We start from the raw sequence: 26,129 nt of genomic DNA, 5'->3' as shown, positions 1-26,129 counted from the left end.
GGTAGACTATTATGGTGTAACTTGAAGGCTTGTTTTGGCTTTTTTGTGGGTAGTTTGGGGTTTTTTGTGTTTTGTTTCACTGACTGCTTGCTTTTTTATGGGGTTGTTTTTGTGAGATATGTCTAGAAAATAACAGGTTCATGTAAGGGAGTATAAGTGACAGTTAAATTGGTATGTCTAGGTGTGAACAATGGAAGATTAGATTTACTTTCCAATCAATAAACTAGTTTTATGAGTCACATATGCAAATATCTGAATGAGAAATACAAGCAGCAAACAGGACACTTTCTTCAGCGCAGTGTTTTTGATGCATGATTTCAGCATACCACTGAGAAGCCAGGTATGTCTTATTTTTCCTGTTGAGGTGTGTTGCTGATGATTTAGTGAAATATGTATCATTTGGACTGACAGTTCTCCTGAGACAGATTGAGTTGTTGGCCTCCGAGAGGCCTCTCCACTGTTGCATGAGGTGATTGGCTAAAGGATTAGCAAGATGTGGGATTATTTTTTCTCTCTTGGCTGTGGTTGCCAGCTATCTCTGGGATTGTAGTGTGTGAAGCTTAAGAGGATGAGGTTAACCTCTTGAGGGTTTATTCTTATGAGTGTGTAGTTAATCCTTAGAAAGCCTATAAATAACTAGGCTGTATGTTTCATTATAAAATAGAAATACAGACTAGAGCAGAAATGAATGCAGAATTTAGTGCAAGGGAAGAGCTAAGCAGCTGTAGCATTACTTTAGATCCTTCTCAGGCATGATCTGCATTATGTGCTGAGGGAGGGGAAATTGCCTAGTTCTTTTAAATTAAATAAAATGAGATCTAGTGAGCACAAGACACTCTCCTCACTTTTAACTTAAACTCCATAACCGCAAATCTAAATTACTGAACTCTGGCAATAGGAGCTCTATTGTGTAGCAACATCCTGGGTTATTCTTCATACTTGAGAACACATAGAAACCTTAATTTAATCCTAGGATTCATGGTACTTTTAGTAACTACCCAACTTAGTTTACCAGTTTAGAGTAGAAAGCACAGGAGGAAGGTACCTGCTAGCATGATACTGAGTGTTCTCAAAATACCAGTCCCCAAACAATGGTCAGATTTTTACTGTTGGTGCCACTAAGCTTGGAGGAAAAATATGGAAGTGGTATTGATGTGTATTGGTAGCTTTGCCTACTCAAAAGAAAAAATCTGGTAGAAGGTGTGTAAAATATGAAAGAATAGTATTAATCAAACTTGGTTTCCTCTTGGCACCTCACCCCCACACACCCACTCTCTGTGGACAGACGGGAAATGAAGAATCTTGGAGCAGCAATATAGAGGAAGGTAGTATCTAAACAGGACAATTTTCTGCAGAAGAAGGTATTCTCAGTCATTCTGAAGAAAGCAAAATTTCATCCAAAAGTCAAATGGAATTGAGTTGCAGGCCAGACCTCCCTTGTCTTGTAAGGCTTCATGTGGGTTGTATGGAAAAAGCTTCACCTTGGTTCTTGCCCAGAAACAAAAACAAAAGAACTTCAGGTGGCTCTCGTAAGATCTAGTATCTAAACTGCAAGTCAAAGGTGAGACCAAATATACAGTTGCAAATTTGTGAAGCCTAAGAGCTTTCAGAAAAAGAGTGAAAGTGTGACAGCTGAACAAAAATATTGTTAACTAGTGCTAAAACCTGAAGATATGCAGCTGCAAATGTGAATGCCGAGAGAAGGCAGATTCTTATGAGATAACATAGGGGGTACCAAATGTGCGTTGGTACCACTTGCTAGATTCCTTCTTATTGAGTGGGTGTTGTGTACACTTTGAATGCTGTAGATCTCAAAACTGGTCTGTTTCTCAGCAGAGGTTAAGTAATTTTGGTGGTAAAATGTGTGTGATAATAGTGAAAAAAAGAAAGTCTAATTGGAACATGTGGTTTCAGGAAGGGTTAGATAGAAGGATTTGATATTGAAGAGTTGATTGATTCATTTTGTGTACTTGGCTCCAAATGATTCTGTTTAGGCTGGTTTAGAAAGAATGGTTTTGGCGAAATATAAGGGACTGAAGTTGTATACAAGTGCTGGAATAGTGCAGTTGAAAGAATTTGCAGAATGTTGTTGGAGCACTATGCGTATGTATTCATAAATGTAATTGGCACAGAGGGTAAGTTATATAATCCTAGAGGAAAGTATTACTTCCTCTAGAAAGTGATTTAACTCACCTCTCTTGATTCAAGTGTATAAGCAGAATAGCTTACGTGCTTTGAAAATAGTGTTAAAGTGGATAATATTCATAAAAATGAAGTTTTTAAGTCAAAGGAGACAAAATTAAGAGATGTATGTTATTTTTCTCTCTTAAAAATGTCTGCTTTGCTTTCATACTTAGTGAGATATGTGGGGGAATTGGAGTAGATAAAGAGTCAGTAGGCTGAGATAAAATATGATGTAACCTTTAGTACTTGTTTGGAAAGTAGTTGGAAATGTGATATGTTGGGAGGAGGAAGGAGTTGGGTGGGAGAGCTGAACTCTGATTGGTGCAGACAAAAGAAAAATTCAGCTTGGACTGTGCATGAGGAGAAATGAAATGTAAAGAAAGAAGTTAGTTGAGTAAGGACAAAGGATGGTTCTGTTCGTGGAGCTGTCCCATCCCAGCGTGAGTAGGAGTAGAGAAAGTTGTTGGGACTTAGTCTGTTGAACAATGTAGAGCTGCAGGTTGACCTGCTTTGCAGTAAAAGTGGTGCTAAGAATGAAACATACAGATTTTGAGAAGAAAACACTGATAAACTGAGGTGAACTAATTGCCACTGCGTGGATGGGAGTGATGTTGACTGCACAGGCAAAATACACCTCTGACTAGGTGTCAGTGTCAACAGTGGAGTCACTTGAGAGCAGGAAGGTGCAGACAAAGATGCAGGTGGAGGAAGAACAGGGGGACACAAGTACTGTAAATGTTAGACATTGGAATTGTACAAGAAAATAGCAACCTGCTTGCAGTGTTTTTCATGGAAGAAGAGCAAGACAGACTTGAGATAGGGGCTGTGGGAGGACTAGACAAGAAGCTTGCTTTCCTTATTCTTGATTACAGAGAGGCTAGCATAGGCAGTTAGGATAACTTTAGGAGATAGTAAAGGCATGACAAAGATACGATTTTTCCACAGTAACTCTTCAATATGCATAAGAGTTTGTTTCAATTCCAGAATTTCGGCTATCTAGTAACTGCATTATTTTGGAATTTTCAGAGTACTTGCTGAACTACCAAGGTCATTATCTTGTATAACAGTTAATTGCATGAAATTAATACTCAACTGCCTGAAACAGTACCTCATACTATTTATAAAGGTGCTGACTAACTGGCTTTTCAGACTGAGTACTTACAAGCAGCAATAGTTAGTAAGTAAAAGTAAGAATTAGCAGAAGTGCTTAAATGCCTGTTCAGAAGTAATTGTTTTGTGTGTCAAAGTTGTTGTGGAATGAAGAGAAAACATACAAGTTTCTGGTCTTGGCTTGGAACACTAAACAAAGATTGGTGTGCTACTTTTCTCATAACTGTCATATTTTTAATTTGTTATTGTCTCTGTTTTTGTAGTTAGTAGTAGCTGGGACAAAAGGATAGTAAATATAATTTCAAATCCTCTATTTACCTTGTGGATTTTAATTTACAAAAAGTCTTGCTACTTAATAATTTCTGTCATGTTCAGGAAGAGTTAAATTTCTGGAGACTAAAAGTGCCTGAAAGGAAAATAAATACTTTTTAAGATAATCATACGTCAGTAATAAAACCCTCTAGAGCAATATCTGTAAGTAATTTCCAAATTGGTGCATGCTTGAACTAGTTGTTTTTGGCAACTGTGCAGTAGGAGCATGCCTTTGAAGTGTTGTTGGATGGTGGTGGTATGCTAACAGTAGCTAAAAAGGCAAATACTAGATTTGAGGTTAGAAGGTGAGTAATAGCAGGAATTTATGATTGCCGCAGAAGTGAAATGTGCTGGCAGTTTCTGCAGAGCAGAAGCAGTGGTGCTGACAGCTTCATTCTAGAGACTTCAGGCTTGCATCTGAGCCTTCAGAGAAGGCAACATGTACTTGTCTAAAATTAAAGAAGAGCTTTGTTCTTGAACTGACTTACACTGACAGTGATACAGGAACATGAATGTTTTCAGAAAACCAGCCTTTGTCTTGTCTGGACCAGGAGATTTTAAGGTCATTTCTGCCACTTTTAGACTGCGGTTCTGAATTTATTACTTTCTCTTAGAGTCTGGGAAGTCCTTTGGTGGAGACATGTTTTCCCAAGCAAGGATCATTTTTTTCTGTGGTGACTCTGACTCTACACTTCCTGTCCTGTGGCATCTGTTTTTTACAAAGGCTTGTCTGGCTCTTCCATTGTGGCAGTCCTTCTCTCCTGGTTGCCTTTGGCTTTGCTGTTTATCCCTTATTTCTTCAGAATTTAGCCTAAGAAATGAAAAAAAAACCCCAACAACAAGATTTTAACTAAGTTAAAAACAAGGTAAATAACATAATTAATACAAGGAGCCTTAAAAACATGGTCTTCTGATTCAGTTCTGTTTGGTTTTTTGAGGTTTCTTTTGCTATGAAGTATTTGAGACAGCTATTAATCTTAAATGAGCCCTGCAATACACATTTTTTTATATGTTCAAACGCACTGAAGAGCTACATTTTTACATAGAAGTATAAACACTCAATATATGTATGTAACATACACAGAACAGTACATGTAATATATAATAAAAGATGTATGTAGTGATACATTAAGATGTAAAATATTGTGTATATGTCATATAAAGTATGGTGTGTTTGTACATACATAAAAAAAGGGCTTCTTTAGTTTGTGGGATGCTTGTTGTATTGCTCTACTCATGCTTCAGTGGGTCTGCACTGCCCGTGGTACAACCTACAGTTTTAGGTTGACTTGCATTGCCTAAAAGCCCAAGGGAAGGAAGAAAACCCTTTTCTATCGGCAAAAGCCTTTGTGTGGGTGCAGCTATGGTAGGGGAGTGTTAATGCACCTTGGGGAGAAGATGTCACTGGACTGGAAGAATTCCATCTGCTGGCAATGCCCTGCATCCTTGCTGCAGGGCTCTCCCTGTATGCAGTGGGATGATCCACAGAGGCTCCCCAGCCTAGTGAGGCTGCTAGTGCAGACCTACTCAGGTGAAAACGCCAGTCCTGCTGGCAGTGCTATATGATTATTCCCTCTATGATCATGGGAAATCCTGCCATTTAAGAATTATCACTAAAAATCTGTTAAATAGTTCATTGCTGGTCACTTTAGTGGAAGAATAGCCAACGGGCTTATTCAGTGGGTGTGGTGGAGAATCATTTGGGTGAGGCCACCCACACCTGTCATTTACTGTTTACAAAAGTGATCTGAAGTGTATTATCTCTTATCTTTCTAATTCTGGTGCCTGGGCTTGCCCTTGAAGATGCCAGGAGGAAAAGGCAGTGAAACCTAGCTGTTTATAGTAAGACAGGAAGGCCCAGAGATAAGAGCTGTGGCTCAGATTTGAGCAACAAAGGGAAAGATAAGAGTCATTTCTCCCTTGCGATATATAGTGGTAATGTGGAAAAGAATCAATGATAAATAAATTACCCTTGAATATTAATTTCAAAATGCTTTTTGAATTACATTGGGAAGCGCTGAGGACCTGTTTCCTAGTTCTGTAGGTGTAAAACTAACTACATAATTAAAATTTAAGAGTGGGATCCTGTGATTCAGCAAAAGTACTGTGTATATACTGGTACTGGCCATGTAAGAGCAGGTAATTAAGAGCATGTAATTAAGAGCAGCCCAAGCCTTTCTGGTGTTGAAAGAATTTTATTCTCTTTATGTTGAAAAAATTCAAAATTTCTCATAAAAGTAGAAAATATTTCAGAATGCAAGCCAAAGAATACATATATACAGAATCAGAATCCAAGAATGGGTAAGGTTGGAAGGGACCACAGGGGGACATCTGGTCCAACCTCCCTACTCAAGCCAGGTCATCCTAGAGCACATGGCACAGTACTGTGTCCAGATGGTTCTTGAATCTCTCCCTTGAGGGAGACTCCAAAACCTTTCTTGGCAATCTGTGCCAGTGCTCAGTCACCTGCACAGTAAAGAAGTTCTTCCTTGTGTTCAAGTAGAGCTTCATGTGCATCAGTTTGTGCCCATTGCCTTTTGTCCTATTGCTCAGCACCTCTGAGCAGAGCCTGGATCCATCCACTGACACCCTCCCGTGAGATACTGCCAGACACTGATAAGTACCCATCTGTCACCTCTTCTTGAGGCCTCTCTCAGCCTTTCCTCATATGAGAAGTGTTCCATTTCCCTAATCACCTTAATAACTTTGCCAGGTGAAGGCTTCACTAGGGCTGAATAGAGGGGCTGGATTACTTCCCTTGTCCTGCTGGCACTGCTCTTCCCAAAGCGCCCCAGGACACCATTGGCCTTCTTGGCTACCAGGACACACTGCTGGCTCATGGACAGCAAACCCCCAGGTCCTTCTCCACAGAGCTGCTTCCCGGCACTGTGCTGGTGCTTGGGGTGATTCCTCCCCGGTGCAGAACCCTGTATTTGCCCTTGTTGAGTTTCAGAAGATTCCTCTCTGCCCGTGTCTCCACCCTTTTGATGCCCTTCTGAAAGACTCTACTCTGGGGTATGGCCACTGCTCCAGCTCTGTGTCATCAGTGACACATTTGCTGAGGAGGCATCTGTCCCTTTGTCTGAGTCACTGATAAGCAAGTTAAACAATAGTGGAGTCATTTTGAACCTTGGGGTACATGCTTCCAGTCAGGCTTCATGTTGTTTTGAAGTTGGTTCATGAACTACTTTGAGCGTTTTGCTGGACCTTCTGCATCTTATTTTTTTATTTTAATAGTTAAAGTGACACAAGAGCTTACTGTACTTACAGTGGAGCACTGAAATACAGCTTATCTGTCTTATTTCTTACCTTAGAACTGAAATTATTTGTGGGAAAATGGCTGTTTGGGGAATGTATGTGCACGCTGCCTTTATCCCTGTATAACATCAGTTTTCAGTTTTATGAGAGGCAATTTATGCAACCCTTTACTGCTTAAAAATGTTGTGGAATTGATACTTATTAGTGTGGTTTGCATTGTCTGAACAAGTGAAAACAGGAAATAGGAAAAATTTTGAAGAGCTTTCTGTTCAGAAATTTAAGACTTGAGTTAACTTACATCTTCTTTCTGACTTGGATATTTGCTTTCTGACATAAATTCTCTTCCCACTAAATTGTGGGTGTCATTTGGCTTTTCTGTGGGAGTGGAAAATCAGTGTGAAGACCCCAAGACACTAACCTGTACATTTCCTGTAATAAAGCATGAAAAATGGACAGGATTTTACCCATGAGATAGTTGGGCTTTTAAATAATCATGCCACTGACACACAAATTCTATATGTGTGAAATATACGGCTTTGACTAGCTTTTGCCAATGTTGTCCTTTTATGGACTTAAATTTCTGTAGCACAATGACATTTCATGTGGTTTATAGATGGAAGAGACTTGCTGAAGACACTATTCTTTGTTTCTGAAGGGACATTCTCTTCCCACATTAGGCACTGTGGCTTGTACACATAAGGATAGTTTTCAAACAACTTCTACTAACTCACATTCTTGGTTCATGAGCTAGACATGCAATGGTGGGCACTTTAGAGTTTGTTTACTGTTGTAGAGTGTGGCTTTCTTCCTGTGAGAATAAAGGATTTAGAATACAAGGAAGCAAGGAAACCAGATTGACCAAAATAAACAAATATTTCAAAGGAAGTAGTTGGAAAATTAAGAAATTATAGTAGTATCTGACTCACTTTTATAAGACTTGTTTAAACAGGGAGACAACAGTAAGCAGTGAGAATTGGCACATGGTCTAGTGGCAGGCCTGTCACTAGCAGGGGGCTACAAAGTTGATTAAGGAACTGAACCATCTCACTTATGAAGAAAGGCTTACAAACTTGGGCCTGTTCAGCCTTGGGAAGAGATGAGATGACCGTGATGTCCTTATCATAGTCTATTCGTATCTGAAGGGAGAGTGTCTGTGGATGGATCCAGGCTCTGCTCGGTGGTGCTGAGCAATAGGACAAGAGGCCACTGTCACAAACTGATGCCATGGAAGTTCAATTTGAATATGAGGAAGAACTTTTTTACTTTGTGGGTGACCTAATGCTGGAAAAGATTGTCCAGAGAGGTTTTGGAGTCTCTCTCACTGGAGAGCTACATGGACTACATGGACACAATCCTTTGCCACATGTTCTGGGATGACCTGGCTTGAGTAGGGAGGCTGGACCAGATGTCCCCCTGTGGTCCCTTGAAGCCTCAGGTGTTCTGTGATTCTGCAGTCTGCAAATCATAAAATTGGTAAGGTTGGAAGAGACCACTGGAAGTCATCTGACCTACTTGCCCCTGCTCAAACAGGACCACCAAGGACCAGTTATTCAGGACCGTGTCCATACAGCTTTTGAATATGTTGAAAGATGGAAACTCCAAAGCTCCCTGGGTAGCCTGTGCAAGGGCTCAGTCAAAAATGAGTGTGTTCTAATGTTCAAGAAGAACTCCCATGTGTTAGTCTTGCCTCTTGCCTTTCATCAGGTCATCATTGGTGATGGGCTATAAAGGTAAGGGACTGGGGTATGTCATATGAGGAGGGGCTGAGAGACCCGGGACTACTTAGATTGTTGGATGCTCTCTGTTTTGTTCATATCTCATGTAAGGAGAAACCCAGAACAGGACATGGTAATCCAGCTGTAGTTTCCACAGTGAAAAGTAAAGAAGGATCCCCTCTCTAGACCTGCTGCAATACTTTGTCTGATGCAGCCCAAGATTCACCTGCTTTTCCACAGGGGAACATTGCTGCTGACTCATGCAAAATTTGGTATGGAAGGACTTTTTCTGCAAAGCTGCTTTCTAGCTGTGTGGATCCCAACATAAGTGAATTTATGGTATTGTTCCTCCTGGTGTAGGATATTGCACTTGCCCTTGTTGAATACTGTGAGATTCCTGTGAGTCCATTTTTCCAGCCTGTTGAGTTGTCTGTGAATGTGATCTCAGCTGTCTGGTGTATCAGCCACTCTTCACAGTTGTGTACAGTCAGCAAAAGAAAGCAAACTCAGACCTTAGTTTTGTAAATTGCTGCAGTGGTACTGAAGATTAGGGCTGAAATAGGTCAGAAGGAAGTGTCTTGTGGGGACTATTAACATACTTTGTTTGTGATATTATCACGGAAAAATAAACATGTAGAAGCATCAAGAAGGAAACATGACAGCTGCTGCCAAAGCAAAATTGGGAAATGGAGCAGTAAGCGATGCATATTTGGTGTTTCATAAATAAATCTGTTTACTTATGATAGAAAGGTTTGGATTGGAAGAAACGTTCAAGGATCAAACCAAACCCCTCTGCTATTGGGACAGGAACACCTTTCGCAAGACAGGTTGCTCAAAATCCCATCTAAACTTGACTATGAGCACTTCCAGGGATGGGGTATCCAGTGGCTCACCACCCACAACATAAAAGTTTTGTGATTGTGTCCAATGTAAACTTACCACCTTTCAGTGTAAAACCACAGCCTCTTGTTCTGTAGCTACAGGCTCTGGAAAAAAGTCTCTTTCCGTTTTCTTACAGACACGCTTTGTATCTAAAGATCTCAGTAAGGTGTTCCTGGAGCCTTCAGGCTGAACAAGCCCAACTTTGTATTTTTTTCTTAGGAAAGGTGTTCCAGCCCTCTCAGATCATTTTTGTGGGCCTTCTTTGAACCTGCTGTAGCCCATTAATGTCTTTCTTGCACTATAGACCCCAGAGCAGGGCATGGTACTCCAGTAAGCATCTCATGATGTAGAGGGAAAAAGAGGAACAGAACCACTTCCTTTGACCTGCTGGCCAAATTCTTTTGATGCAGCCCAGGATACAGTTTGCTTTCTGAGCTGTAGACGCAGTAATCCAATGATTTATCTTCTAGCCCCCACCAATCCTTTTCAGCAGGGCCATTCCCAAGCCCTTCATCCCCCCAGTCTAGGAATTGTCACAGGTCAGTGCCAGACATTGTATTTGGCCTTGTGGAACCTCTTGAGAACCTCATAAGATGGTCCCACTTCTTGGGCCTGTCAAAGTCCTTCCTGATGTCGCCCCTTCCCTTAAGTGAATCAATTGCACTGCATGGCTTGGTGTCATCTGCAAACTTGCAGAAGGCACAGTTTTTTCAGTCCCATTTCCTGTGTTATTGATGAAGGTATTGAGTAGTGTTGGTCACATTTTGGGCTCCTGAGGGACTCAGCTCATTACTATTTTCCACAGAGGTGTGAAGCCATTGACTCTTTGGGTTAAGTTTCGTTGACTCTTCAGATGCAGTCATCCATCCAGTTCCTCATCCATGTAATAATCCATCCCTCAATGCACAATTTCTTTGAGTGGCAAGAATTTTGTGAGGGGCCATATCAAAGACACGCCAGAAGCCTTAAGTAGATGGTATCTTTTACTCTTCCCATGTCCACTTCTGTAGAAGAATGTGAATATATTCTTCCAAGTGCTTGTTTGTTGTCCTGAAACATGTTCTTCCCTATAGCTGAAATACTCTTTAGAAAGTCCTTACAGAAATTTAAATGTAAGTATTATTTAACAGCTTAGAGTTGGAAACTCTGTTGAGTTTCCTCCTGCCAAATTTGACTGCTCATACAGTGGATTGTACATACAGAGCTTTTGGCTTTTTTAGGATGAGGGATGGGATGTGAAAGGAGCATAGTCTTGAGTTACTTCCTTATTTGAAATATTGGTTTTAAGAATATTTCTAAACAGTGAGGGAAAAGGTTATTCCTTGATCAACTACCTGTACGTGCTCAGACAGTGTCCCTCTTGTGATTAGTGGCTGCAGATATTTGATGCAGGCACTCATTTCCCTAAGAAATTGAAGGAAGCAAATGAAAGACTGGAAGATGTTCCTTTGGAAAAGAAGTGAATATGATAATGAAACTGAACCCAGTAATATGTGTTTTTCTCTCATGTCTTTTTGTCTGCTTGAGTTGAACAAAATCACATTTCTTCCATTTTACAAAAGCTGACATGAAATAGCATCCTTTACATTTTAGGTCTCTAAATGTCTTGTGTTTTCCAGATATTTTTTCAGAACACCTCTATGGAAATTGGAGGCACCTGTTGATAGTATTACTGATGCTAGTGCTGATAAGATTTTGGAAAAATTTTTCAAGTGTTTATTTTTCAAGTGTTTATTTTTCAAGTGTTTATTTAGAAAAAGCACAAGAGAAGACAGCTCTTGTAGTCTGGGACAAAACATAGCCTTTTTTCCACCATTCATTTTCAGTAACATCTGAATTTTTAATTCAATGCTTTTCAAGAGATACAGAAGAGTACATTATACATCTGTTTAAGAACAGAAGAATGCTCTAAGTGCTTAATGATAAGGATTAAAAACCATATATTTAAGTGAAAAAGGTGTCAAAGTAAAATCAGGTGTTTGAGACCTCACCAGAGCTGCTTTAAAATGAGGAGTGGGATTGTAAGAGCTTGTTCTCTTTATGAGCAAGGAGCCTAAGGGAGACCTATCACTGTTTAATTATAGGAGCTCTGTTTCAAAAAGACATACTAACTCTGTCTTTGGAAGTCTTTGTCGGATATTGAAAATCTAATTCCACATTTTAAGTCTTGATTAAAGATCTCTTCATAGCTGGACTTTGCCTAAAATGTGGGAGATAAAAAGCTGTACTACCTTTAAAATTGTTAGGAGGTGCTTGCTCAGAGACAAAAATGCTGGTTTTATATGCCGAGTTTTGGGTCTTTACCATTTAGTTATGGAGACACTGGGAAATAAAAAACTGAGGCAATAGAACCTACATCTAAACAGTACAGTAATATGAGTTTGTAATTCCTTTTCTCCCTTTGCAAATATGAAGAACTTCTGGGTTTGTAACAAAATGGTGGGTGAACTACAGATATTTTTAAAATCACTGCTGTGTCTAATTATCTTAAGTGCAGTCACTTAAGTATGCATCATTGCACTCTTCTCTACCTTCCCACTTTCCTCTGAAAGTGGACACAGCCTTTGCTCTGCAAGTAATGATAATAATTGGTACTAAGACAGACCTGTTACTCATCCTTTTTTGAGCACATTTCTTATGGCAGATGTCTAGTTTTTAATTAACTGCTAATGAACATGCCTAGTAGACCATGATACTGCTGCCAGCCTACTCCGTTTTATATCTTACTGCTGCTAAGCTTTAAAAGGTTACAGAGCAGGCATTAGTGTCTTTGAAGTGATGGGAAAGTGATTATATGCATAACATAATTATTTGTAGGATCTACTATGGCAAATGTTTAGTTACTAAATGCATCTGGTGAACATTGCTGTTATCCCTCTCCCTATTCTTTATTTTCTTCCTTTGTGTGCAGCACATATTCCTCTTATCCCTTCTACAAAGATAATACAATATGCTTTTAAAAATTAAGATTTTTAAATAAAAATAATATGAATTTCTGGAAAGGATCATCTTTATGAATGATCCTTCAACTCTTAGGGAGAACTTCAAACCTGTTATGAATAAATAACACATAAGCAATAAATCAGTATATTAAAGGCCTGAACAGCGATGAACATCAGATAATAAACATGAAATCAGATCATAACTGTGGTGGCTTAAAAGACCATGATCAGGATTTCAGTTTTAAGTCAGTTGCATATAGTGCCATATTTACAGATCTTTGTGTACCATGCCTGTAACTAAACATTTGCAAAGCTACAAAAATGTGCAGGGCAGCTCTGCAATGCACTTGCAGCTCTCACACCACACCTTGCCCATTGCTCCCCCCTATCTGTGTGCAACACCACCAGAGAGCACAGGACGCAACCCTTCCACTCTCAGCTTAAGAACCTTTTATAGAGCATTTATCTGTTCCTCATTTCTCAGACTTTCATAATGTGTGGTATGTAGGCTACAAACCAGAGCCAGAGAAATGATAGGTAACATGCCCCTGACATTTCTTAAAATGTTAACTTGTGCTTGTTGAAATCAAGTGTGTTAACTTGTTTGCTAATTAAACCCAAGCGGGATAGAGATGAATAAGGGTTATCCTCCTACACTTTCCAAATCGTAGGGGCAAGAATGGAAACAATTTAACTCCTGTTCCCAGTTTCAACCTTCCCATAGTCACTCTGCAAAAGAAGCTAGTTTGGGTTTATTGCTGGAGAAGGGAGGAGCCTTTTTGCCATGAAACGAGTTTGGAAGGAATAAATCAATTTTTATTCTTAGGCAGTTGCACATAAACTAGGTAATGTGGGGTGATAGTGCAGCTGGGGACAAGTTAGACTGATGCCAACAATGCTGCACAGTACTGCTCATTGAAGTTGCCTCAGAGCTAGAGTGCAGATGACTGACCTGGCTGAAGTGGTCAGTGAGGAAGGAGGTGACTAAGTTACCATCTCTGAGAGAGCCAAAATATCACATTATCACCTGTTTTGAGGAAATATGCTAGAAACTACTGAAGTCTTGTTAAAGTCAGTGTGGAGAGGGATGTCATATTGCTCTTTAGAGGCTGGATTCACAAAACAGGCAAAACCTCCAAACCAAGCCTCTACAGACCTGTCAGACCTTACAGTGCTCCTTACTGATAGTTCTTCAGTGAAGCTTCTCTAGCAAAAACTGTTTGATATTGTAGAAAGTGGTCTACTGTGTTAACTACTTTAAAATCAAAATGATTCCTAATGCTTCCTTCAAAATGTTGCCTTTTGTAAACACATTAAATTAGAAGAAGAAGAATAATAAGTTCTCTTTTACCTTGTTTCTAAACAAACTGAGAAGGGTGATGATCAGATGTATATTTTGAAGTGTATACTAGCATGGCTTTTTATGCAGCATTCAAAAATAAATTCCTGATATGTGTGTGAGAAAGATTTGATAAATATGTGGCTTTACAGAATTGACTAAATGGAGTGTGGTAAATTTAAAGATTGTAATTTAGAGACTACAAGACAATTGAAGATTGTCTTGTAATTTAAAATAAGTAAATGCATGACAGTTGGGACAGCAGAAAAGTGAAAAATTAGCAAGTGCAGTGCAGAGTTCTTGAATGTCAGACCCTGTGTCTGCATAATTTTATAAACAGCTCAAGGCATGTCTTAGGATGGGGTTATGAGAAGTAAAAGTGTAGGAGTTCAGTAGTAATATATATAAATAGTGATAAATAAATTCATCCTTGTGCCAGTAGATGTTACACAGGTATTGTTGACTGGTTGTCTTGAAAGGACTTCACACGTAAAGAAACAGATTAAATATTTCTGCATTATTTTGAGTTGAGGTTTTTTTTGGCGTGAAATATTGTAAGCTGCAGTCCTGGAATGATTTCTGGTAGCTACCACCAGTACTGTAAAAATTTTACATGCTATTACAGGACCACAGCATTCACCTGGTCAAACTTGAGTTCATCCTGTTCAGACATATTTTTATTTGTCTCCTTTTTGATCCCATGAATTGGATGGCACTCTAGCTTTTTCCTGGTATCTGCCTTGAGCAGACGGACAGTGGAGAGTGGCCAAGGTGGAGAGGATTGTTCTATCTTCTATTCATATGTCCAGACACAAGGAAGCAGGAGAGAGAGGCAGAATACCTGTTAATCTGGAGCAGATTATGGGAGCTATGACTAAGCTAAAGGTGTTTTTGAAGCTTCATTTTCTAAAAAAAACTCTGTGCTAAGCATTTTAGGCAAATTAAATGGATAGCTGAACTTGGTAAACATTAATAAAACCATGGAAACTTTAACTAGAAAATATCTTAATATTTAAACTATGGGGAAGACATTCTAATGTAAAAACTCTGTTTCTAAAATTACTTACGGATTATTTTAGCAGATTGGTTACAGGGTTGTGTGTCCACTCATTATGATTTTGATCTTGCAAGCTCCTTTTAAAAGAGGTGGATGTATTCATTAATACCATGTTTCTTGTTGAGAATTCCATGCTATCTAAAGTACCTGGATTTTCAGCTCAAAGCTGGCTCCTAAACAGAGCGTTAAGTCATGAATAATTTCCCTTCTTTCCCTTAAAAACCTTGGCTAGAATAAAATACAAATTAAACTTTACTAAACATGGAATTCATCGTGTCTTTTACATTCTTTAATATTTAGGATAGAAAGATACTTGCTGTTTCCAAACTGGGGAAAGAGAGGGATGTGAGTTTAAACCAATCTTGCTGCTGGAACATTTTTTTTTTCAGAGCACTGATAGGGCTTTCTCTAGAAAGGGAAAGGTGTTTGATTCTTCTGCTGCTGTTCTTTGTTGTCAGAGAGGCTGTGGTGGGCAGCAGCTGCCCAAAACAACCTATAATTGCTGAACTTATGCGTCAGGCTGCAAAATAAGTTTTTCTGGGATGTGAGCAGAGTTGTCCTCAGACAGCATGATACAATGCAGTGTATATAGTGCAGTGGGTTAAAGGGGAGGGGCTAGATTAAGACGAAATAGATAAATGTCAAAATTCACTATAGATTCTCAATAATTAACCAAACTTCTGCCTTATCCTTCCCAAACTGTCTGCTGTACGTTGTTCTTCTGGGGATGATGATACCACTGGGAACAGCAGCAGCAGTTGCAGGCTCAGCATCTCTCCCATGGCCATGGACCTCCAGTGCCTCTAACACCGCATCCATCAGGACTTCAGCCTCCAGGAATCCCTCCACTTGGAAGCAGTGCTGGCCTTCTTGCCCTCTCCAGTGCTTTGGGTGGGCAGTCTCACTTGGCAATAAAAGATGACAAGAAGCATCACGATGCAGACCACCACAGAGGTGAGAGGCATGGCAGGCCTGATTAGGACATTGTCAAATTTGCGCATTGCTGCAAATTATATGCATCTCTAAAGAATTCAAGTTATATAGAACGAAAAAAAAAAACTGTTGGCAAACTTTAAAATGTCTGCATATAAACCACTGAAGAAAAATTCAACTTGGAATTTTTCAGTATTTTAAAGGGGATCACTAGGTGTCACCTGCTCTATACTTTGCAGGGCCTTTTGACATCCTGGTAAATGCTTAGTTGTAATAGCAGTGGCCTGCACCATATTGTGGAAAATTGTTAAACTGCATAATGGTGATTTTTTTCAAACAAAGTAATGTTGTTAAATGGGTGGGTGGGAAGGTAGGGGGAACAAGAAGTTAAATTTTGAAGTGAATGTGTTCAAACAAAAGATTTAGATACTTGCATCTGTTACTTTAGTTTCATAAGCTTAAATTCTAGTACTCAGTTAAATATTGGGCAAAATTGCACTTGACTAATTTTTGAAAAGAAAATAATTTATTCTGTCATTAAATAAATCTAGGCTTTGTGTATGGTTAAACTGTAAATCATGTTTACAAAATACTGTAATTTTCAGGAAATCACTGTATTAGGAATGTGCAATGACTTATATAAATAAAAGCCATTTTAAAACTGTTTGTGGCTTGTGTTCTAATTTTTTTCCCCCCTTTTTTATTTCTGTTCTTGCCTCTGTGTCTGAACGGGCATGTCTGTCCATTTCTTGGTTACTGCGGGAGCAGACAGAGAGCCAGGCACAGTAAGTACCAACATTCCTGCTAATGTTTCCATTTCCAATAATGTGATAATCGGATCATGTGCTGTTTGTCTGTTTTGTCTTCCTTTTAGTTATTTTTATGATACAAGGTGTATGTATTTTCTGTTAAGATATGTCTTGGTTTTGCGGAACACCAGATCATCTGTTTGATGGACTGTATGAAGGAGTCTTGTTTCTGAGCAGAATGCTTTTAGGTAAACTTGAACTTTAGTTTGCTTGTTGAAGGCAGAAAGGGGGCACAAAGCTGCAAATCAAAAAGGACATTGCAAATACAGCATTTTTAGTCCAGAGTTAAGATTTTTAGTCTCTAGGATTTTCAGGAATTAGAGTTGGAGAACAGGTGAGAAATTTAATTGTGAGAATTTTAAATGTGTCATGATGGTGTTTGGCCCTAGGAGGTTTTTTAACTGCATCTGTTGAAGCCATACTAATGTCACTGATGTTTAATTTATGCTTCAGGTATAACTCCTACAGTGATACTTTTTTCCCTATAGACAGAAGCTGTAATAGATTTGGCCTTCTCTGAAAATCCCTCTAAAGAACTACTTGCTGCTTTTCATGCTGTTTTAAGTGCTATTGCTGTATTAATCTGTTAGAGATGGTCATGTGCAACTTAATTCAAGTGACAGAGCTCATTCTGTTTGTTCACATCAGAGGTGAATTTGGGCTCTATTTTGTTCCTTTTCTCAATTACAAAAGACAAGAACAAGGAAAAATTATTTGACAGATAGTTGTACAGTACTAAACTTCTGACTTTTATTGCTGCTTATTTAATATATATAAAAGGCTTGCTTGACAATTATTTACTGAAAACTATCTGCATATCTTTGTGCAGCAGTCTTTTAGTTTTAGATTACTAAGCAAGAACCATTCATTTCAGCTTTCTTAATGTTATTAATGACAGTGTATCTGCAGAAATAATTTTAAGCTGGCTTTTTATTAAGTCTCTGACTTATTCAGGGCTTTTTGCTCAATGTGGGACATACTTCTTTGAGTGCTGTTAGTTGACTGCAGAAATCCCCAGCTAGTGATGGCTCTATGTTTTGATTTTATTGTTATGTTTCATGTCCTTGCCCTGGTTCCAGCTTCCTGCCCTGTCCGTCATGTAGTTTGGTTTAATTAATTTTAATTTTAAGTAATCTTGATCGAGGGTTTGAATTTAAAATCAAGTTCTTAGCATTGTGAAATTTGGACTCTGACTTAATCTTGTAGCTGAGAATAGTTTTTGCCTAGGGAAGGAAAACTGTCAAAAATTAAACCTCACTTTTAGGTTGTGGGAGAGTTGCAGGATCACTTGCTTAGTTTATTATAGATGTAAATTTTACTTAAACTATGTAAAATTGTTGCTGCAGTTGCTTCTGTATCCATATGTCTAACTGATGATTGATTGCTTGCTTATTACCTGAAGCAGAGTGTTTTTATGCTGGTTTTATCAGTAATTAACTTTTAAATAATCTGAGTCTTTATATCATAAAGGAATTTTGCCATGTGGATACACTGAGTTTTGGATAATACACTATGGTCATTCTGGTTTCTTTTTGGCCTCAGTAGAGGATAATACTGCATAGCTAACTTAAACTTTAGTAGCTGGATACAGGTGAACTTGAGATTTAAAATTGCTTAAATACATTGTTACATCAAAATCTTAACAGTAAAGGACACCTTCAAAGAAAGAATAACTCAAGAGATAGTTAAGTTCAACTCTATGACTAAAATGATCAGCTGGGAATTATGGGCTCTTCAAACTTCTCTAATTATCTTATATTTTTAATGGAATTTTCTTTTAATGTACAATATAGTTTTAAGGATAATAGAATATGGGTCCCAAGCACACAAGGCATAGCAACAGGTGTGTTTGGTTGTTATGTGTGGTTGAAATCACTTTATAACATCTCGATCATCAAGATAAAATCAATTTGATTTTCAGAACAGCATTTTAAAAGTAATGGTGCTGCTAAAAATCCTGACAGGCATGCTTTCATCATCCAAGACACCAAACCCCAGGCAGTTTGTAAGTTACCTAAATCCACCATGATGTTTGGTATTACTGTGCTATCAGTAAAAGCTAAAAGCTTGAAATGTCAGTTCAAAAAGTTAAAATTTAGGTCCTGTCTATGGGGTTTTAAATTGAGGGTTTGTGACATAACTTTGGGTTAATGTGTACTGTGACAGATTGGAGCATATTAATTTTTAAATTAGATGTGGATTTATTATTTTAAAGTCTCCTTAGATAAGCAGTAACGAGCTTTTATGTATTGTATGCGTAAAAATACACCAAAATGAGTGAAATTCTTGTATTTATAAATTAATATACAGACATGGTTTCATTATTTTTTATTTTGACCATTTTAACTACTTCTGTTATATCTAAATTAGCAAGACATTTTTATTTTATATATTAGCTCAAGTTCCAGAAAGTAAAATGAAGAAAAGTTTTTTGGTAAATTGCACTCATTTGTGTAATGAGTAACATGTAAGTTAGTAATAATAGTATACTTCCTACATGAATGCTAAAACTGTGTTGTCAGGTTTAAATTGTGTGCCTTGGTGGGTAATGGCTGGTGGGTTTTGGCTGATTTATCTCTTAACTGTCCCAAACTGGGTCGTGTTATTGTGCAAATGCAGGCATCCCTTCTAATGTGGCAAATTCTGGCTACAGGTAGTGAAGCCAGACAAAGGAAGCAAGTTTTGCAGCTGAATCTGAAGGCTTTGGGAGATATCAATATAAAAGAACTTCGATATCCACATTTTTTCTTTAGGAAACGTGCTTGCAGCAGTTTTCAAACTCGTTGCATGTTTTCATTTATCACTTGTCTTCCCGCTATTCTAGTATCCTGTTTGGACAGCACAGAAATGCAAATGTTTTGATGCACTCTGTTGTAACAGTAGTAATTTTCAGACAGTGAAATCTTACTTCATTGTGTGCTTAGGATTTACATTAGTTGGTATTTATCTTTTGTCCTCATGAAAAATACTGAGCTTATTTTCTAAGGCCTAGGACATATTCATAAATTTTCCCAGACATTTTTTTTTTGCCTTCATTGTTAAGCGTAAATATTGCTATTGTTTTGTAAAGCAAATGCTCTTTTCCTACAGTTGAAAAATATTCTGTGCCCTGAGCTCTGTATCCTATTCTTCATCTCCCAGTCTTTGAGAAGTCGGGCATGAAGAACTGAGTGCTCCTTTATTGAAGATATTATGTGCAAGCTGGTTTTGTTTAGTGTTTTAATTCTTTTAATGGGGGAAAGAAATTCATAAAAGTTGTTATATGGAAGTCTATCATACTGATCAGCATACCACAAGTATGTTTCTTGGACTTTTTGAAGAAAGAATGGCTCCAGAGATTGCTCATATATAAGAGCTCTGGGTTGCTATGTTGCAGTTTAGTTTGTAGCTGATAGAAGGGAGTATAAGGTAGATGACAAAGGGCAATGGGGTTGAGATGGTCTGGTAAAAGTTTTTATAGATACCTTGATTTTGACAAACAATAGCTTGAAAATACTGAAATCAACTTATTCCTTGTTAATGTCTTCTGATTGTGAACTCAATATAAATTAAAATGGTATTTGAAAAAAAGGAGAGGTCAAGTAGCTTTCCATCAGGAGTAATTGGACAAAAAACTTACTGACTTCATAAGGCAGCTTTTGGGTTTTTGACATGCGTGTTTGCAGTAAGCATATTGAACAAATTGAAGTTAATAATTCTGGAACAGAATAGCTTTGAGTGCAATCTTCTTTTGCCTGTCTGGGGGATATTAAAGTCCATCTTCCAGCATCTACTCTATTCCTGTCAGTAAGTCCTAACAAGGAGCAATTGGCGTTTTGGGTGTAGTTGTTAGACTTGATCCTGTTTTGCCTGCTCAGCAAGGAATTGTACCTGTTCCTGTCCATTTGTGCATATCTGTAGATAGCACTTGTGTGTGGTGCAGTGGCAGGGCAGAGGTCCCATGCATGGTTAAATAAAATAAACACAGAGGCTCTAGTGAGCACAGCAGGCAAGCCAAGTTGTTAGCTGTGGTAACTGGCTGTGATGGCTGATGGATGTACAGTGAGTCAGGGAATCGCCAGGCACAGAGCAAGCCATCACACACACATCTTTGGGGAAAAGGGAAGCGAGAGGACTGAGGAGCCCAGCACTAGAGAACATCTTAATTGGGATCAGGTGCAGTTGAACCATGTGCACAGATGTAATGTAAATACTGTTATTTAATTGATGTAATGATCAGCATGAAGTCATTTGTCAGTTCTGTATGTGCTATTCTGTATGAATTGTCTGTGCTGTATTTAAGTGGGGTAATGGGATAAATGAGGTACTCTCTGCCTGTACCTCTGGCACACATAGTTGAGGTTGGGAAGTGGTTCCTGTGGGGAGCAGTGTGGCAGTCAAAGAGGTGCCTTTGAATACTGTGCATTATATTCCTTGTAGGGAACCTACATTCTTACTGTGCATCAGGACTAGGTTTTTGTTTCACATTTGCCTTCTGGTGGTTTCAGTATTTAACTTTTGCTGGCAGCAGAGTTGCTTCCAGATCACAAGTTGCCTGTTGTACAGCATTTATACAATCTGGTAATTCTGATAGGAAAACACATGAAACTGATTTTGACCACTTCCTCTGATCTGAGCTTCATGATTTGTAAATATTGCATTGGTAATCCTTAATGAACTGAACTCTTAAGTATGAAAGGAGTATCCTCAGTCATGTATCTAATCTGTTGAAATTAAGACAAAATAAAATTTGATGCTATGCAGTTTCTCTTTAGGATATAAACTACATGTGTTTATATATATATATATATATATATATATATATATATATATATATATGTATATATATATACACATTATTGTCCTTTTTGCATAAGCTGAATCATTATTGAAGAGCTATCCCAGCTGAAAATTTCTGTAGAGTTATTTTAAAAAATTACAACCAAATTAAAAATTCTTGTCCCACTTTTGAAAATAATTCAGTTGTTAGTAGACAACTAAGTTAGTAGACAACTAGTTAGGAGAACTAAACAGATCACTCTTCAAAAGAGAAAATAAGGAAACTCTAATGTTGTGAGGCTGTTGCTGCTGCCTTCTGCTGGCCCTGTTTGACAGTGGACGTACAGCAAGTATAAACTCTACCAGAGCTAAAATGAGGAAAGGTGGCTTTTAGTATGTTCTCGCTGTTCTCTGAACCTTATCATTACAAAGGTAAGAGATATTAATAGCCCAAGGCATATATGATCATCTCTTTACCAGTTCCTGTATTTTCATTTTTTTAATTTGTTCTTCAGTGTTCTGGATTTACTATTTACACTATTGTAAAATATTCATATTTTCACATTGTTGAATGAAATCTTATCTATTTGGTAGTTTGAATTATAGTGGTAGTTTACAGTAGCAAGCTGTTTTTTCTTTACCTGGTTTTACTCAAAGTTGTTAGAACTTTCTTGAACTTCTATGGGAAAAAAAGCAGGAATTTTTAATTTTTGAGTTTACTCATAAATTTTGCCATAAAAAGAGCACAATCTTATTTGCAATTTCTGATGTAGCTGTTGGGAAATGAGCTGCTCTACAACAGCTTCCTATCATGGATGCTCTGATCACAGAGAACTGTGGTTTAAATTAATGTAAGTTATAGAAAAGTGGTGTAACTATGATCATAGGGGATATGTTTTGCAGAATAAGCTTGTGATATAATTGTATGTTAGTGTGAGAAACCAGTCTTTTGGAGAAAAAACAAATCTAATAATCTTTGTTTGGTGTTTAGGACCCAGTGGGAACTGGGATTTCCTATGTTATATTTCACAATTTTGAATTTCTACAAGACAAACAGTATAAAATATTGTCAGCATTGTCTAGGTAGTCTAAATTAAAAAAGAAAATCAGCTATAGTAGTTATCCGTATGGGTTATCACATTTTGCAAGCTGTAACTCCAAATGGCAGGTTTGCTAAATTTTTTCCAAGTGTTGCCTCTTTGCCACCTTTCTGCTACTCACACATTTTTTTAAAATTAAAGTGAGGAGCTGACTTTTTTCTGTTTACTGCATTTGCTTTAATTGTTTTAATCTAAATTCTTCAGTAGAAAAATAGGTATTTTTGTTATTTTTATTAAGGAAAGTATCTCTTAACCAAAAGACTTTCTTCCTTAAGAGGAAAATACCTCTGGTCAAATTTTAACTTCTTAAGGTGTTTTTACTTCTTAAGGTGTTTCTGCTGCTTCTTGAGATGTTTCTACTGCCACAAGCATGATGGATTTAACATTAAAATGTTGAAAATTAGTTTTAATGGTTTTCAGACTAGTGAATCCCTGAGTTAGTGTGCATCTGGGAGGAGATAAGGGGTTAAATTCCGAATGTATTTGTCAAGGCAATTAGTTCAATGATCCAACAAGACCACCTTTTAGCCACAAAACATTTTGGTAAAGACATTATTTTGAGCTTCTTTATACTGAATTTCAATAGACCCTCCTATATGCTTTATGTAAGCCCTTTGGCATTTGTTTAGCTTGAATAGTCATGAATAAAAGAGCTTAGAGTTGGCTTTAAAGTGCAGCTTCTGAATTAGGAAAAAGACGATTCAGATTGCCTTATGTACCCTGTTTCCTTGTCCTTCTTCTTGGGGCTAAACATTTGTGTCTGAGCAAAACTATCTTGATGTCTTCAAGTTTTAGAGGGGAAGCTATTCAATGCACAGTTCACTGGCTATTTGTATAAGTTGATGATATATTAAAGTAAATATCTCTGTCTCTTGGGTAGATCTAAATATGTCCTTTGAGGGCTTACACCGAAGTTCATGTTGGTATTAGACTTCTCTCTTGAGAGAGATACGTGTATGGATGTAAACGCCTGTTTACTTATATATTTATGTGAGCCTATATTTATTTATCTAAGCATGTACTTGGCTTTTAGGATCTAGGCTTACCAGGTCTTTGTGAAAGGAGATTTTTTTCTCAACCCATTCAGTATTGTTCACAGCATTAACACATCAGTGAACAAATTGCCCTCTTGCATATGCTAATCCTGCACTTAAAAGAACTCATTGTAACACATTTTAATGCTTTAGCTGGAACTGAGATGGAGATGGGAATCGGGAATCACAGGCATATCAAATTGTCATGTGACTAAAAAATGTCTAAAATGCTCTTTGGGTCAACAGTTTGTACTTAGCATAACTTAGCATGAATGAAAGCAGTCTATGTAGTTTGAGGAAAAGATTAGTCTTTGCTTTTGTCTTTTGTGTGCCTGTGTTGGCCTCAGTTTTTCAGATCAAGTCTGATTAAGCAACACTTTAGCCTTAATTTCACACTAGTAGTGAATGTTATGCTGGAAGTAAAAATATTTGATCTTTGTTTGCAATCCATTTGTTGAAGGAATCAAACTGGAGTTAACTCCAGCTAACAATTGATTACTGCATAACCGTATTCAGCGCATAGTTGTTATTTCAGGCATTAAAGGCAAGCTGCTGTTTATCTGTCCATACCTGCAGGTGTAGGTATCAAAGCCTCATCTATTTATGATGTTCTAAAAGTGACTGATCTTGTGTAGTAAATCTCTTTTATTAGATGTAATCTGAACATTAAAAATATAATAAAATTGTTGTTACTTGCTCATGAATAAACCGCAAGCCTTCTTCTTCTCCTAAACAATAAATTCAGTTGAATTAATTAGTTAAATAGATGGTGACTGACAAGTGAACTAAACTTTTGATAAGTTGAACAATGACAAGCCAAGCTTCTTAGAATGTGTGGAGCTGTATATGTTTGCCTGGAGGACTCTGTTTTGAATTAAATTGAATTAAAAGACTTAAGTGGGTACTATGTTTCTAAAACTTCTATCACATCAATTTGAATTTTTAGGAATATAAGGAGGAATCCTAAAAGGAATCGTTGATTGACCTTGTTTTTTGTCTTTACAGAGTAATTCTCTGTTGGTCCCTGACAGTCTACGAAGCACAGATAAACGCAGGAATGGCCCTGAATATGCCAATGACATCAAAAAGAGAAAGGTGGATGATAAGGATTCCAGCCACTATGTAAGCAAATCTGTGTCAAGGAAATGATTAATTTACTTGCACATACTGTGCTTGTATGAGGAGAAAAAGAGCTGTGAAGACCAAGGCAACTTTCCTATAGATTAAATAGTACATGAATATATGTGCCAGAGAGGCACAGATTCAAATCTTGGGAAGAGTAGTGACTCAGTAGTTTAGGATATTGTGAAGTAATAGTCCTCAATAGGAGTAGCTGTTTGGGATTCACTATGCTCTGGGGCATTTTTCAGAGTTTGAGTGACATTCTTTCTGGACTCCACTAGAAACTTCAGGTTTGTAAGAAATGGAGAATTTTGTTATTGAGAGGAGTTGGTAAATTTTAATGATAAGTAGTTATTACCATGCTGAGTTATAATTACCATTACAAATTGCATGTGCTGTCAAGTTATACCAACTTACTGAATTTTACTTCTGGCTGATAAGGCAATTTCAGCAGAAAGCAAATGGAAATGTTGAAAGTTCAGAGTTTTGTGTTCTGCATTTTTAACTAGCTTGCTTGTTGCTTGGTTTTAAAGAGACACTTCAGTGCAACAATGTGAGTGAACATCAGAAGGTTCACATAGGCTTTTGACTTGAAGTCTAAATTCTCAGCCAAAACACAGAATGGTACTTAAACAGGCCTAAGAAACTAGGACTGGTGTGAGAGAGTACTGAAATGCAAAATTCAAATCTATTAGAACATACTTCACTTTGATACAGCAATAATGTGGCAAATTGTCTGGTTTATGTGATTCAGATCACTAATTAGTTCTTGGTTACTGAAACCCAAGAGAAAATTAGGTGCCATTTTATTTTCTCAGTATTTGGTAGGGCAATTTTAATTTCTCTCCACTTGGATAATGTCTTTGAGCAGCTATTAGATATTTTAGTGCTGCTAATGGCTTTACAAGTTGTATTTCCTTTCTAATAACAATGTTTTGATTACAGAAGGGTTTGGCAAACTTCCCCATCTTACTCCCTCAACTTTAAGGGTTTGATACTCTATTGGCATTTTTCATTTTTAATATTTGGAGACTAAGCATTCTTAAGCTATGCTTGATATAAAAAAGCTTAACTTACTTGTTTTTCTTGTGTTTCTACCATAAAGATATGTGAAGGGTGCTATTGCACAGTAGAAGCAGTTTTTAATCCACATTTTAAATGTTTCTGCCCTCTGTTCGTTTGAAATGGATTTTTACAGCTAAAGGCAGCATCAAGTTAAAAAATATCCAAGGATATTGGAAAGTTCCAGATTTATTCTAATCTTGAAGATACGTGTTTTTTGAAGGTCCACCAATTAAGCAAATACAGATCTGCTGATTTTGAGCTCATTTTAGATTAATCTCTTGTAGTGACAAGGAAATACTGCTTTTGTCAAAAGGGACATAAATGAGTTATAGGACCTGTAGCTTTTGGATCCCTAATATCCCTCATATGTTATTTCTTGGAGCAAGATTCAGCTGTTAACAGAAGGGAAGTGTTGAAACTACTTGTTGATTAGGGAGCATTTTTCAGTTCAGTTTTTGTGGGTGTTTCTTTTGGTTGGTTGGTTGGTTTTGGGTGGCTTGGTTTTGTTT

General features: G+C 37.7%; 1 protein-coding gene across 2 annotated transcripts in view; it reads left to right on the top strand.

Annotated features, from left to right (window-relative positions):
• Positions 1-26,129, top strand: part of LOC118699114 (transducin-like enhancer protein 1) — an 81,837-nt gene that overhangs the window by 26,242 nt on the left and 29,466 nt on the right. For both annotated transcript variants that reach the window (XM_036402840.2, XM_036402839.2), the window contains exons 7-9: positions 15,549-15,753; positions 16,501-16,517; positions 24,439-24,555. In XM_036402840.2, coding sequence (XP_036258733.1) covers positions 15,549-15,753; positions 16,501-16,517; positions 24,439-24,555 — 339 coding nt within the window. The remainder of the gene's footprint in view (positions 1-15,548; positions 15,754-16,500; positions 16,518-24,438; positions 24,556-26,129) is intronic.

This window comes from Molothrus ater, chromosome Z (assembly GCF_012460135.2).
Source record: "Molothrus ater isolate BHLD 08-10-18 breed brown headed cowbird chromosome Z, BPBGC_Mater_1.1, whole genome shotgun sequence".
NCBI classification, from domain to species: Eukaryota; Metazoa; Chordata; class Aves; order Passeriformes; family Icteridae; genus Molothrus; species Molothrus ater.
Note: the sequence above shows the minus strand (reverse complement) of the source record. Positions and strands in the feature narration are given on the sequence as shown.